Source organism: Hakea prostrata, chromosome 10 (assembly GCF_041222555.1).
Source record: "Hakea prostrata isolate BN-2017 chromosome 10, UWA_Hpros_2, whole genome shotgun sequence".
Taxonomy (NCBI): Eukaryota; Viridiplantae; Streptophyta; class Magnoliopsida; order Proteales; family Proteaceae; genus Hakea; species Hakea prostrata.
This window is the reverse complement of record NC_142609.1, coordinates 40945677-40959401: the sequence shown is the minus strand read 5'-3', so window position 1 is coordinate 40959401 and position 13725 is coordinate 40945677. Positions and strand designations below refer to the sequence as shown.

Below are 13725 nucleotides of genomic sequence, written 5' to 3'. Positions count from 1 at the left end.
CCAGTCAGTCCTACACCGAATGGTGCCCTCAATCAGAGACTGTCCTAAAATTCACGTCTAATACCTGATACGCTCTTCTCTCAACTTCTGCCCTATTTATAGCCCCCAGCAAAGCCCTCTCTCTTTCTCTCTTCTCCACATGACCTAATTCCAGGGTCCTGACATCTTTATTTTGCAGATAGGAGAGACTGAATTGAATTGATGCCGTAAAAAGATTTTTAAAACTGTGAAATTGATTGGAGAAAAAGAACCAGTGGTAGAAACCCCAAATCAGTAAATCATAAGCTGGAGAAAGCCAAAACTGCAGTCATGAAAGGGAATCCATGTCTGGATTGGAACTAAAGTGGATAAAGTCCTCAATAATCAAACTCAGCTTCTGGGGGAAATCCCCAATGATCTTGGTTGGTACTAAACACATAAAATTACATTTATAGGGTTTTTAATTGTAGTAGTTTGCAGCAGAGGGTGCTGCACCTTTTAAATCATTGACTAATATATCTTTTAAGCAAAATCTTTTTTCAACAGACAATCAAATAAAGTTTTTCTTCGTCATGTCATGTAGTGGATTGAAATCGTAGAACACCGGAGCTAAGAGAATGGTTATGATGGTGAGTAGAGAGATGAAACTGAATACATAATGAAATATTCAATCATAGCAGTTCCCCAAACCCAACCCAACCCTTTATTTATATAATGCTGATTGCACTGATTTATAATTTTTATCCTAAATGAAATCATCAGTGCAATCAGCATTATTTAATAGATGAAAGACAGACAATTTCGAGGATTTGAAGCAGGAAAATTTATAGTTGATTATTAATTACTCAATCTATTGTTTTAAAACAGGATCTGGCCACCCACACTTATGTCATTCTTATGCCACATGAACTCCTGGACGTTTATTTCTCACTTTCTCCATATAGAAGATAAATGGAATCTATTAGATTCGGTGTATGCCATTTTTGATGGTTTATCTAAATCATATGATTCACCATCTATATGTTTTCTCATTTGTTTCTTCAACAGTTATTGATATTCAAACAATAGTCCGTGGAATTTTTGTCTTCCCATTATTCATTACTCCTATATGGAATTACAAGTTCTACCGAAAAAGAAAAAAAATGGAATTATGAGTATTTGGACTTCCTTTATGAAGTAAATTGCAGAAAAATAGTAAGAAATTACCGAAAATCACGTTTTTTAACTGAAATTTGTCAAACCGAATTACCAATAATAAATGTTTATTGCCACAAGGCCTTGAATAATATTGCTCTTTGCAACTCTTCATCAGTAAACAGTTTTTATTTTGTTGCCAATGACCATTGGGCGCCTTAGAATCTGAAGGAGCTGTTAATTATTCAAGCGTAGGTGCAATAACCCGTTTTCCCTCTTTTTCTCTTAGGATTTGAAATCTTGTATTTTACATATCCATTCGGTTGAGTCCCCAGGTTTTCGAAATAGGGTAAAAAGAAGTACTTCAAATCATTGCTATTTAACTCGGACTTGTTCTAAAAAAGTTGAGGCATTTTGAATTGTGGCCATAATTGGCCTAGGGGGAGAGGGGAGAGCTATAGCAATAGCTCTTTCGGACACTGCTTTGGTACTTATCAGATAAATTGTATTATTTTTGGTAATTTAGTGATGGGATTCACATTTTAGAGTAGTTTAATAATTTTCCTCATAAAAATGACCCACTGGGATTTTAAGGCTCTCCTTAGTATAACTTACCTTTCTATGGACTAAGCATGAACTGAGATGGCCGCTGGATGTGCTTCTGGCATAGTGTTAGCAATCTTGTATGTGGCCGCAGAAAGTCTAAGGAGGTCTTAGTGTTTAAATCTCTGTCCTTCCATGTCTTCTTCCTCTCTTTTGATCTCTTGGGACTATGAACCCCACCAATCCTTGACTGGTTTGATGATAGACGAGAGAAAATGAAGAGGATGGAGCCTCTTTTGCCTTCAAACAGCAGCACTAGAAAAAAGTTGGGTTTGTAAGGATGTAAAATGGTTGGGCCAAGACTGGACTAGACCCAATGGGACATGATGGGCTCATCTGGTGCTGTTGATGATGATATTGTTTAGAAACGCTACAATGTTTAAATATGCAATGGATAAGGCTTTGTCCAATACACTCCACGGCAGCCACCCATTCTGGGAGAGAAGAAAAGCACTCTCTAGATTGGGATTACCTTCAACAGGAGCACAGAGAGAGGAGAGAGAGAGACAGAGGAAGATAGTAAAGTAAGATGACAACCTGTGCTCTAAAATCTCATATTTCTATGCCGATGCAATCTAATCTCAATCGGCAAACATCTGAACCTTCCACCCATCTCCTTCCTCTCAGAACCAAGGCAAGGAGGAGCTCTTCAGATTCAAGACTACAAAGCCAAGTGACAATATGGTTCAGTAAAGAAAGCAACAGGGTTAAGAAGACACTCTCCAGCTTCGGCTGCGAATCCAATGTTCTTATACCTTCACAGAAAAGAACTGGGCTTCAAAGGTTTGTGATATTTGGTGCCGCTTCTCTTGGGTTAGCAGTACTACTTGCAGGAATAGATGATGGGAAGGCCTTGGCATTGGGTCCTGAAGGACCTTTGATGGAGGAGTTTTGGGACAACATGAGGAGATATGGTCTATATATTGTCACAGTTAGCACTGGTGTTCTTTACACTGTCTTCCAGCCTATTGTGGAGCTGTTGAAGAACCCAATTACTGCAATTCTCATCATAATCATCCTAGGGGGCGGCTTTTACATTGTTACCCAGGTTCTTTCAGCTATGTTTGGTGTCTCCGAATTTGCTTATGAGTATGGCTATTAGTACTTTATCAGCCATTCTCGATTAACAAGTAGTAGATGCTATCTTTTGATAATGAAACTCCCATTAAACTCGAGATATGTTCTGCACCTCTGCTAGGATTTTGCTTGGTGATTGGTAGTTGATGCCTCAGGTTCATAAAAGTTTCCTCCTGGTTGACTATCAGGTTGTATGGTACCGTTTTTGTTTCGCTTCCCTCTTTTCTTGGTAAGAAACAAATTTTACTGTTTCTATGCATTTTTATAGTTTTTGTATGCTAAAATCATGTATGGTTAGTTGGTTAAAAAAAAAGAAAGAAACACAGAAAGCAAAAAAAAAGAAGTAGAAAGAAGGAAAGAAAAGACAACCAACGTTTGTGTAACAAAAAAAATGATTGAAACATGGAAGAGATTTTAAATAAGAGGCTATGTTTGATGTCAAAAGATAGGAATATCCCTATGCCTTCTTGAGGTGCCTTCAAAAATGTTTTAAAGCCGCTAACTCTTTAAAAAATGGAGGAAAAATACCAAGAAACAAATCGAATTACACATACATATTTTGGGTTGTTTATGTTCCAAATTTCCAATGCAAAAGAATGCTAGAAATGAGAAACATGAACTTTATGATGCAACCCCTATCAGAATAACTCTTGTTCATTAGTGGTTCAACCTTGTTATATTTTCATGTGTTGATCCTCCTTCGCAAGTTTTTATTAACCGATGAACTGGGGTAGAGATTTATCAAGGTGTCAGTCACACATGGACTGTGGATATTCGAAAGCTGCAAGAGAAGGAGACAGTGATTCTCATTATTTTATAAGAAAATTTTCTAGGAAACCTTGAACAAGGAAAAAATTAGAAAAGAACAGAAATGGGTTGAGTTCAGTTTTATCTAATGGAATAATTCAGATCCTTCTATGATTAAAGAGTTCTTTCATTTATTTTCCTGTGGTAGGAGACTTGTTCTCAAACAATCTCCGTAGCATAAGAGAACGAGATAACTACTGGGCTGGAAAAAGGAAATTTACCAACCTAGATTATTACAGAAACCCAGAAATAATTAGACAATAGCAGTGATGGATGGACTAATTCACACACTGCTCTTAATGGAGGAACTATATCCACTCTGAAGATCATAATATCTAGACCAGAGCATTACACCACCATAGTTAGAATAATTCTTGGTTACTGGAAGTACTTCAGATTTCAACACATCTGGAGGCATGTATCCACTACCAGCTGCATCAGATGAAGCAGGTAAGCCTATGAAGAACTCCCCAGCAGGAACTGTTGATACCCATGTCTTCCATGAATTCAAAAGATTTGTAACATTACCATTGGAGTATTCACAGGGATTGTTGTTATAGAACTGAATCCAAACATAATCAAAAAGACCTGTATTAAGGGCAGTTCCAAGATGTTCATCAGGGTAAGGGCACTGTGGTGCTGCTGTTAAGTACACTTTCTTGTTGCTCCCTTCGTTGCTATAGTTCGAAAGATACCCAGCTAGCTCGTCCCAGTATTCCGTCGATCCCATCTCAATATCAAAGTCTATGCCATTAAGGACAGCATCACCAAGTGGTCTAGAAGAAGAATTACCACCAAGGTAGTTGTTCCAGAGGTAATCAGCAACATCTTTTGCATCTTGGTTTGATGTTAGAGTATAGTTTCCAACACCACCACCAAGGGAGAGCATTACCTTGAGGCCAAGACTTTGGCAATATGTAATTTGGCTACTAACAAAGGTGCAACCGCCTGAATCTGGATCACAATGGCCGGAGAGATCGATATCCGGGGTCTGGCCTCCGCCGAACTTGTTGAGGAAAGCTATGTTTACATAAGCATAGTTATCTGATGCACATGTATCATTTAAGGTGCCTTCATTTTCATTCTGACCCCAATAGATTGTGATACCACCGGCTAGAGATTTGTTGACAAGGAGGGTGAGAACAAGGAGGGAAAGAAGGCAAGATAATGCTTGATGCTTGGTAGCCATGACTGACTACTTAGGACTAAATAGATTTGGAGGAAAGAATTGGCTTCTTAGCTCAGGCAGTAATGTTTAAGGGAGAATGGAAACTGAGCACCTTTTTATAGTCTCTGGCTGAAGGAAGTTAGAAAGTCTCTCCTGAGTTAACAAATTTGATCCTTAATTCAAAAATAAATAAAAGTCTCTCCTGAGGTAGATTGAGCCCCCAAATTTGATCAGGTCTCACCTCTTGTATAAGTCAAACATATGAGATGATTTCTAGGGAATCTCTCACCTATATATATCTCTGTAACAACATCATCTCTTAGGATACAAGAAAATCCAACAATGATTGTTTTTACGTTCCCTCATGCACAAATGAGACCTGAATCACAGTATAGGAGAGACTTTAAATAGTTCATTTTGTAAAACTAGAAAAGATCTACTATGCTGAGGCACTGAGACACCTATATAACACTATAAATTTTAAAGAAAACACTCTTTCAAAAAGTAAAATTAAAGGAAATACACTATTAATACGACTTTTTTTTAACCAATAGTTTATATAAGGAAGATAACTAGTTTATATATACAGGACTTTGCCACTAAACACTAGCTCTAAGGAGGTTTGAAGTCTTGGCGTCTGAGACAATGCAATTACCTTGAATCATTGAACCGATACCATGGTATTTATTTCATGTGGATTTCTTGAATTTACATATAGGAAACTCATTAGTGGGATTGATGCATGAATTAAAATGAAGACTCGGAAAAGGTGAACCAACATTTAAAATAATTTATTTGTTCATGAGTAGTCACCCATAAATAGTGTTGAACTAATTAATTATATGATTAGTTATTCCTTTCACATGCATCATATGGTTAAACCTTAAATCACTTTTGTTATGTTTTGATCCAAATTCTTGTACTCAATTTTAGAAGATGAACTCACATCCACATATTTTGGTAGAGAATCCGAATGACCCGTTTGCAGAGATATTTGGTGCTTGGGATGGTATGACCTGACCCAATGGGTCAACCCATTTACCCGATTGGAGTCTTTATATATGTATCTTATGTTCGTTTACCACATTATCGAGAGATTGGAGATTTGAGATTAGGATTTTAGGAGAAAATTCTTGTAATGCTATTTTTGGCAATTGGTTGTGAGATCTAGTTCTATTCTTCTTCTATAAGGTGAAAAACTCTTCTTCTTCACCCATGGACGTAACATACCATATCAGTATGTGAATCACATTAAATCTTTATTTGTTTTCAAGTTTGTTTCTTTTTTAATTCGTTATTTCATGATATTTGTTATAACAACTTTAGATGAAATTATCTTTTCATCCTTCATAGTCGAAACCTTCTCTTTATGCATGTAACAAGATTTTCATCATATAGTTTATAAGTTTCTTTTTTATTCATAAAAATTCGTACAACCCTGTTGAGAAAATTGAAAATTGACTCTTAAGTGGTTGGAAATGAAAAGTGAGACCCTCAACCCGCCACAGGTCAATTGTCAACTTATGATCAGCTACCTACATTGAATACGTTGCAAAGTAAGCATGTCTTCTAGAGAGTTTATTGTTTTCCCTTTTGGCTCTAGAGAATTGGCATCACTTTAATTTGCCATTTGAAAAATGGGGGTTGTTATCTATTTTAACTTTGCCATTGAAAAAATATTGAGTTGACATTTATTTCATTATTTTAAAAAAATAACCAACGTTTGTGTAACCCAAAAAATGAATGGAACATCGAAGTTAGGAGGCTATATTTGATGTCAAAAGCAAGAATATTCTTCTGCCTTTTCTTGAGGTGGGCTCAAAACTATACCAAAGCATCCATTCTTTCAACAATGGGGGAAAAAAAGACAATGGGGGAAAAAAAGAAATAGATTGGATTACACATACATGTTTTGGGTCGTTTCTGTTCCAATGAAAAAGAATGCTAGAAACGAGAAACAAGAACTTTACAATGCAACCGCTATCAGAATAACTCTAGTTCATTTGTGGTTCAACCTCTGTTATATTTCCTATGTGCAACACCGAGTAGGTGAATTACCTTCTTACCTCTCTTGAAATGGAAAATCATATGTGTTGATGCTCCTTTGCAAGTTTTCATTAACCCATGAACTGGTGTAGAGATTTATCAATGTGTTAGTCACACATGGCTGTGGCTATTCGAAAGCCGCAAGAGATAATGAGCCCAATTCAGCATCCCTACCCTCGACTCCTCATACCATACACTCAGGGGATCCACCCTATCAAGTTTCAGAGGTGAACTCCATACCTAAATGTGTAAAAGACCGAGGTAAAATATCGAGTGAAGATGTCACAAGAACTTGTAGATGCTTAATAGGACTAGGCAAGTTATAGCTTATCCTGCTTTACATGTAACAAGTAATTGTTTGACTTGACAAACAGGACTGAACCTCTACTTAATTTGACTTTTAGTATAGGGAAGGTTTACTAATTCAACCATAAATTGTAGATATCTGGTTTGAAGTAGTTTCACCTTCCAGAACCAAAGAAGGAGACCGTGATTCTCATTACTTTATAAGAAAATTTTCAAGGAAACCTTGAACAAGGAAAAAATTAGAAAGAAAAAAAAAAAAGAAAGAAAAAAGAAATGGATTGGGTTCAGTTTTATCTGATGGAATAATTCAGAGTTCTTTCATTTATTTTCCTGTGGTGGGAGACTTGTTCTAAAACAATCTCCGTAGCATAAGAGAACGAGATAACTACTGGGCTGGAAAAAGGAAATTTACCAACCTAGATTATTACAGAAACCCAGAAATAATTAGACAATAGCAGTGATGGATACTAATTCACACACTGCTTTTAATGGAGGAACTATATCCACTCTGAAGATCATAATATCTAGACCAGAGCATTACACCGCCATAGTTAGAATAATTCTTGGTTACTGGAAGTACTTCAGATTTCAGCACATCTGGAGGCATGTATCCACTACCAGCTGCATCAGATGAAGCAGGTAAGCCTATGAAGAACTCCCCAGCAGGAACTGTCGATACCCATGTCTTCCATGAATTCAAAAGATTTGTAACATTACCATTGGAGTATTCACAGGGATTGTTGTTATAGAACTGAATCCAAACATAATCAAAAAGACCTGTATTAAGGGCAGTTCCAAGATGCTCGTCAGGGTAAGGGCACTGTGGTGCTGCTGTTAAGTAAACCTTCTTGTTGCTCCCTTCGTTGTTATAGTTCGAAAGATACTCGGCTAGTTCGTCCCAGTATTCGGTCGATCCCATCTCGATATCAAAGTCTATGCCATCAAGAACAGCATCACCAAGTGGTCTAGAAGAAGAATTACCACCAAGGTAGTTGTTCCAGAGGTAATCAGCAACATCTTTTGCATCTTGGGCTGAGGTTAGAGTATAGTTTCCAGAACCACCACCCAGGGAGAGCATTACCTTAAGGCCAAGACCTTGGCAATATGTAATTTGGCTACTAACAGTGGTGCAACCACCAGAATCTGGATCACAATGGCCGGCGAGATTGATTTCCGGGGTCTGGCCTCCGCCGAACTTGTAGAGGAAAGCTATGTTTATATAAGCATAGTTACCTGATGCACATGTATCATTCAAGGTGCCTTCATATCCATTCTGACCCCAATAGGTTGTGATGCCACCGGCTAGAGATTCGTCGACAAGGAGGGTGAGAACAAGGAGGGAAAGAAGGAAAGATAATGCTTGATGTTTGGTAGCCATGACTAACTACTTAGGACTAATAGATTTGCAGGAAAGAATTGGCTTCTTTGCTCAGGCAGTAATGTTTAAGGGAGAATGGACACTGAGCACCTTTTTATAGTCTGAAGGAAGTTAGAAAGTCTCTCCTGAATTAACAAAGTTGATCCTTTCTTCCCTCCCCCCCCCCCAAAAAAAAAAGTCTGTAGATTAAGCCCCCATATTTGATCTGGTCTGTCTGTCCTCTTGTAGAAGTCAAACATATGAGATGATTTCTGGGGAATCTCTCGCCTACCTCTGTGACGACTACAAGTAACAACATCGTCTCTTACGATACAAGAAAATCCAACAATCATTGTTTTTATGTTCTGTCATGCACAGATGAGATCTGAATCACAATAGGAGAGAATTTAAATAATTCATTCTGTAAAACTAGAGAAGAATATGCTGAAGTGAAGCAGTGATCGAGACTCCTATATAGTACAGTGTACAGTCATAACACTAAACATTTAAAGAAAACACTCTTACCAAAAGTAAAATTAAAGGAAAAACACTAGTAAGTAGTTGGAAATGAAAAGTTTCTCTGGTCAATTGTCAACTTATGATCAGCTACCGACTTTGAATATGTTGCAAAGTAAGCCTGCCTTCTAGAGAGAGGTTATTGTTTTCCCCTTTGGCAGAACCTCTAGAGAGTTGACATCTCTTTAAGATCTACTTTAGTTTTGCAATTGAAAAAATATTGAGTTGACATTTTTTGGGGGGTTTTTCCGTTCACCTGTAGCACCCACCTCCTAGGATTATACTTTTTCTACGTGCAGCTCATCCAACGGCGGAGCTTCTCTAGGGCCATGCCACAATTTTTCTCGATTTTTTGAATTTTCTTTTATAAATACCACTTTGACTCTCTTTTCACTTGTGTAATACTAGCAAATGTCTCCCCTCTCCTGTATTGATTTGTTGAAATTATCTTAGAAAGTCTCCTTTGGTGTTCCTTTTATGTGTAAAATACCAGTATTTCGCCCCTCTTTAGAGAAATTTTTTCACAAAATGACAATGAATTGGAAGGTCATTGTCAATAATTAGCTTTTATGATATTTGACAAATTTGTGGAAATCAAAACATATAATTCAACATTATTTGCCTCACACCCCTACCCCAACCCAACTAAAAAATTGAATCCTAAATCTGCCCTTAAGCTCATCTAAAAGTCGAACCTTACATGTGCCTCGTTGAATTCATGCTCAAGTAAGTACCAAATGAATCCAAACATTTAGACCCATCTCCATTTGAGTTTTCCTCAGTCTTAAAAAGCTCTAGCAATCTATAGGATTCACGTAAACACTCTACAAATCTGCTTTCAATCTCATCTTTTTTTTTTGGAAACAATCTCTTTCTTCTCGTTAATTCTTAGTTTTGGAAACTAATGGGCTCTATGGTCTCAAGATATTGTAAAAGACAGGTGAAAGAAAAAAAATACTAGATGGTTGTTCGATTCAAGCATTTATCCAGGTTTTATCACTAACTATGTGCGTCCTGTCATGTAAGCGTTTGTAGTCCAACGGTTAGGATAATTGCCTTCCAAGCAATAGACCCGGGTTCGACTCCCGGCAGACGCATTATGCAGGAATTCATTCTAATTTTTTGTTTTTTTTCCCTCCTACTTGGCTGAAGTTCTAAATTGATTAGTGAGAGAGATTTGGCATCTTCTTCATCACAAGAACCCATTAGGGATTCACCCTTGTGCATTGATAATGTGTATACAAGCAGGCAATTTTAGTTGCACTAAACAAACAGAATAGAATTAGGATTATCAGCAATTGCTGTTTTTATTAAAGAGTTCTTTCATTTATTTTCTTGTGCTGGAAGACTTGTTCTTCAAACAATTTCCATAACATAAGAGAAAGGGAAAACTACTGGATGCAATACTGGAACAAACTTGATTAGATTATTACATAAACCCTTATAAGAAGAGCAGTGATGGGTACCCGTTTATACACTGCTCTTAATAGAGGAACTGTATCCACTTTGAAGATCCCAGTATCTAGACCAGAGCATTACACCACCATACTTGTAGGAAGTCTTAGTTACTGGAAGTACTTGAGAGGTTAGCACATTTGCAGGGATATATCCACTACCAGCTGCTTTAGATGAAGCAGGTAAGCCTATGAAGAACTTCCTCGCAGGAACTGTTGATGTCCACTTCTTCCATGAGTTCAGAAGATTTGTAACATTGCCATTGGAGTATTCACAAGGATTGTTGTTATAGAACTGAACCCAAACATAGTCAAAAAGACCAGTATTAAGGGCAGTGCCAAGATACTTGTCTGGGTAAGGGCATTGTGGCGCTGCTGTTAAGTAAACCTTCTTCTTCATGCTCCCTGGCCTGTTATATTTCCAGAGGTTCTTGGCTAGTTTGTCCCAGTATTGTGTCGAACCCATCTCGATATCGAAGTCTATGCCATCAAGAACAGCATCACCAAGTGGTCTAGAAGAAGAATTACCACCAAGGAAGTTGTTCCAGAGGTAATCAGCAACATCTTTTGCATCTTGGTTTGATGTTAGAGTATAGTTTCCAACACCACCACCAAGGGAGAGCATTACCTTGAGGCCAAGACTTTGGCAATACTTAATTTGACTGCTAACAATGGTGCAACCACCTGAATCTGGATTGCAATGGCCAGCGAGATTGATTTCTGGGGTCTGGCCGCCGCCAAACTTGTAGAGGAAAGCTAAGTTTACATAGGCATATTTACCTGATGCACAGGTATCATTTAAGGTGCCCTCATATCCATTCTGACCCCAATAGATTGTGATGCCACCCGCGAGAGATTCGTCGACAATGAGGGTGAGAACAAGGAGGGAGAGAAGGATAAATGATGCTTGATGTTTGGTAGCCATGACTAGCAATACTTAGGGACTAATGGATCTGCAGGAAAGAATTGGTTTCTTTGCTCAGGTAGTGATGTTTAAGGGTGAATGGACTTGATCCCTTTTTATAGGTGAAAGAAGTCTTCCCTTAGGTATGAACATAGAGCAAGTCTCCAAATTTGACCAATTATGGTACACACACTGACACACATAAAAATAAAAAAACCCTCTTTGGGATATCTAGGAATTATTGAACAATTTATGGCATACAGTACATTGAAAAGTTTCATTGTGAAGCATGGATCTGAAGCTTTAAATTTCTATGAAATTTTAAATTATGAATCCAGTTATTAAGATTCATGAATCTGTTTCCAGTGCACAGTAGCAGCAGCTCCCTACATATAGAGTCAGTAAAACCATGAAAGTGCTGAGTTTAAGCTTCCATTACTCTCACCTCCTCAGCCTTGAATTAAAGCCTACAGTTATAATATACAATATAAACTTAATCTTGAATACATGAACTTAAGTATTTAAAACAACATTACATGATCAAATTTAAAAATTATATATATATATATAAAATTGATATTTTTTTCTTAAAATAACTCATTATTATTTAATACAAATTTTGTTTTCAATTTAATACATATTTTTCACCTCATTTTCTCAATGTTAACATTTGTGGGTCTTTAAGATCCCACTACCGAAGACCATGACTCATGATTAAGAAAATAAAGTATAAAATTATTCTTTGGATTCACTTGAATCATAAAATAGATTATTTTTAAGAAAAAATACAGACACATATAATATGATTATCACAATGCATTTATACCAAACACACTATTTGATATTGAATCCATGAATCGGGTTAGAAACTTGAAAGAGTCAACTCTACCTTCTAGGTGGTGATTCTCTCCAGTCTCCACTATAAGTGGAACAAAATTTGATACAAATCATTTAAAAATTTAAGCACTTATCTTGTAATATAGATTAAGGTCAACGACTTTCACCAAAAAAAACTGGATAGACATTATCAAACCGACTTTGGAAACTTCTTTATTTGTATTGTCATTTGTTATGAAGGTTACACAAACATTTGACTTTTTCTAGTAAATTTTTATCACTCTCTTATACTAGGGTTCTGTTTATTAAGATTTTTCTGCTTAAAATTTTACACTTAATATCTCCAAAATCAAAACTCTCACCTTTCTTTCTCTATTGATAGTTTTAAATTTTCAAAGTTACTTTCTATTTTCTTTTAATCTAGGTTTCTCTAGTGATGATTTCCATCAAGATAGATAGATTTTTGCTGGGAAATTCTTCACCGGTGTACTATGGCGGGAGAGACAAATGAAAATGGGGGGGGGGGGGGGGTGAGCACCCTAATTGCTTGTGAGAGATCATTGGCATCGAACGTGTTTCTTATTGAAGTGTTCATCTTCAAATATCATCCTTCATTTTTGCTTCAGTGGTGCTAGATTTTTCCTTTTCTTTTACATCATTTTTATAAGGTTGGAATATATCTTCAAAGAAGTATTTTAATTCTATCACGATTCTGTCAATTTGTAATTTCTTATTTTATAGATTAAATAATCTTGATTCTATGTTTTAGCTAGTTTTTCTAATAGCTCTAATAGTACACGCCCTATTTTGAGGCGGAGAGCATTGACGATCCTTCGCCTCCTCCTTTTCCTCCATTTCTTCGCTGCTTCTTTCTTTTCTTCTTCCCTCACTCCTTTTTCTTTGTTTTTCCCTCTTCTTATGGTTTTGCTTCTTCTTTTTCTTTCCCTAAACTGCTTTGCGATCTGCTACCTGTGTTATTAGAGTTGCTTTGGTTTGTTGGGAAGATTCTAGCACCACAGTCAGTGATGTGTGTCAATCCAGTAGTGATCAAGATGGTCGGTCATGTTGTGGCACAAATCGCAAGTTCTTCATCTGTTTGTGGTCATAGATCTAGCTGTTCATCTCTCAAATCTAAGCGTTTTTTTGCCGCAAGCGTCTCCCTCAACTTCATCTGACGACAAATCTGGTGCCAGCAAAGTCACTATTGCCAAAGGACTTGCCCATCCGCTCTTCCAACTCGATTCAGTAAGCGTTTCCGCTAAAGCTTTCTTCGCCCCTATGGAGTGTACGTCTCCGCCTTTGTGGTGTGTCCGTTAGCCTTTCCGCCTTTGTGGCGTGTTCTAAGGTTTTATTAGGCTTGACTCATACCTTAGGAAGACTCTGTCTATTACATGTATGATAGTTTGGTCAATTCCTCTCCTTGGTTTCGGATGTTCTATTCGAACCTTGTGTTTGCATGCCTTTATCTTCTTCTTTTTTGTGTGTGCTTCTATATCTTTTTCAATTTTTTTTAATGAAGATATGTTCTTCTTACCAA

At 37.1% G+C, this 13725-nt stretch overlaps 4 protein-coding genes and 1 non-coding gene across 5 annotated transcripts; 2 read left to right on the top strand and 3 right to left on the bottom strand.

Moving 5' to 3' along the window:
* Window positions 1–2144: 2144 nt before the first annotated feature.
* Window positions 2145–3316, top strand: LOC149003002 (uncharacterized). Its single transcript, XM_089138487.1, has one exon. The coding sequence runs from the start codon at window positions 2246–2248 to the stop codon at window positions 2816–2818; it is 573 nt and encodes a 190-aa protein (XP_088994613.1). The 5' UTR covers window positions 2145–2245; the 3' UTR covers window positions 2819–3316.
* Window positions 3317–3724: 408 nt separating this feature from the next.
* Window positions 3725–4789, bottom strand: LOC149003001 (hevamine-A-like). Its single transcript, XM_089138486.1, has one exon. It carries the CDS (start codon window positions 4787–4789, stop codon window positions 3884–3886), a length of 906 nt encoding a protein of 301 aa, XP_088994612.1. The 3' UTR covers window positions 3725–3883.
* A 2571-nt stretch (window positions 4790–7360) lies between these two features.
* On the bottom strand, window positions 7361–8548 carry LOC149003000 (hevamine-A-like). The gene has a single exon (XM_089137401.1). The coding sequence runs from the start codon at window positions 8496–8498 to the stop codon at window positions 7593–7595; it is 906 nt and encodes a 301-aa protein (XP_088993527.1). The 5' UTR covers window positions 8499–8548; the 3' UTR covers window positions 7361–7592.
* A 1470-nt stretch (window positions 8549–10018) lies between these two features.
* On the top strand, window positions 10019–10090 carry TRNAG-UCC (transfer RNA glycine (anticodon UCC)). Its single transcript has one exon. It is a non-coding gene; the product is annotated as a tRNA-Gly (tRNA).
* A 157-nt stretch (window positions 10091–10247) lies between these two features.
* On the bottom strand, window positions 10248–11420 carry LOC149002998 (acidic endochitinase-like). Its single transcript, XM_089137531.1, has one exon. It carries the CDS (start codon window positions 11370–11372, stop codon window positions 10464–10466), a length of 909 nt encoding a protein of 302 aa, XP_088993657.1. The 5' UTR covers window positions 11373–11420; the 3' UTR covers window positions 10248–10463.
* Between the last annotated feature and the right edge of the window lie 2305 nt (window positions 11421–13725).

Coding starts and splice junctions, on each gene's coding strand:
- LOC149002998 (XM_089137531.1), bottom strand. CDS start 11,372: ATGGCTACCAAACATCAAGCATCATTTATCCTTCTCTCCCTCCTTGTT.
- LOC149003001 (XM_089138486.1), bottom strand. CDS start 4,789: ATGGCTACCAAGCATCAAGCATTATCTTGCCTTCTTTCCCTCCTTGTT.
- LOC149003000 (XM_089137401.1), bottom strand. CDS start 8,498: ATGGCTACCAAACATCAAGCATTATCTTTCCTTCTTTCCCTCCTTGTT.
- LOC149003002 (XM_089138487.1), top strand. CDS start 2,246: ATGACAACCTGTGCTCTAAAATCTCATATTTCTATGCCGATGCAATCT.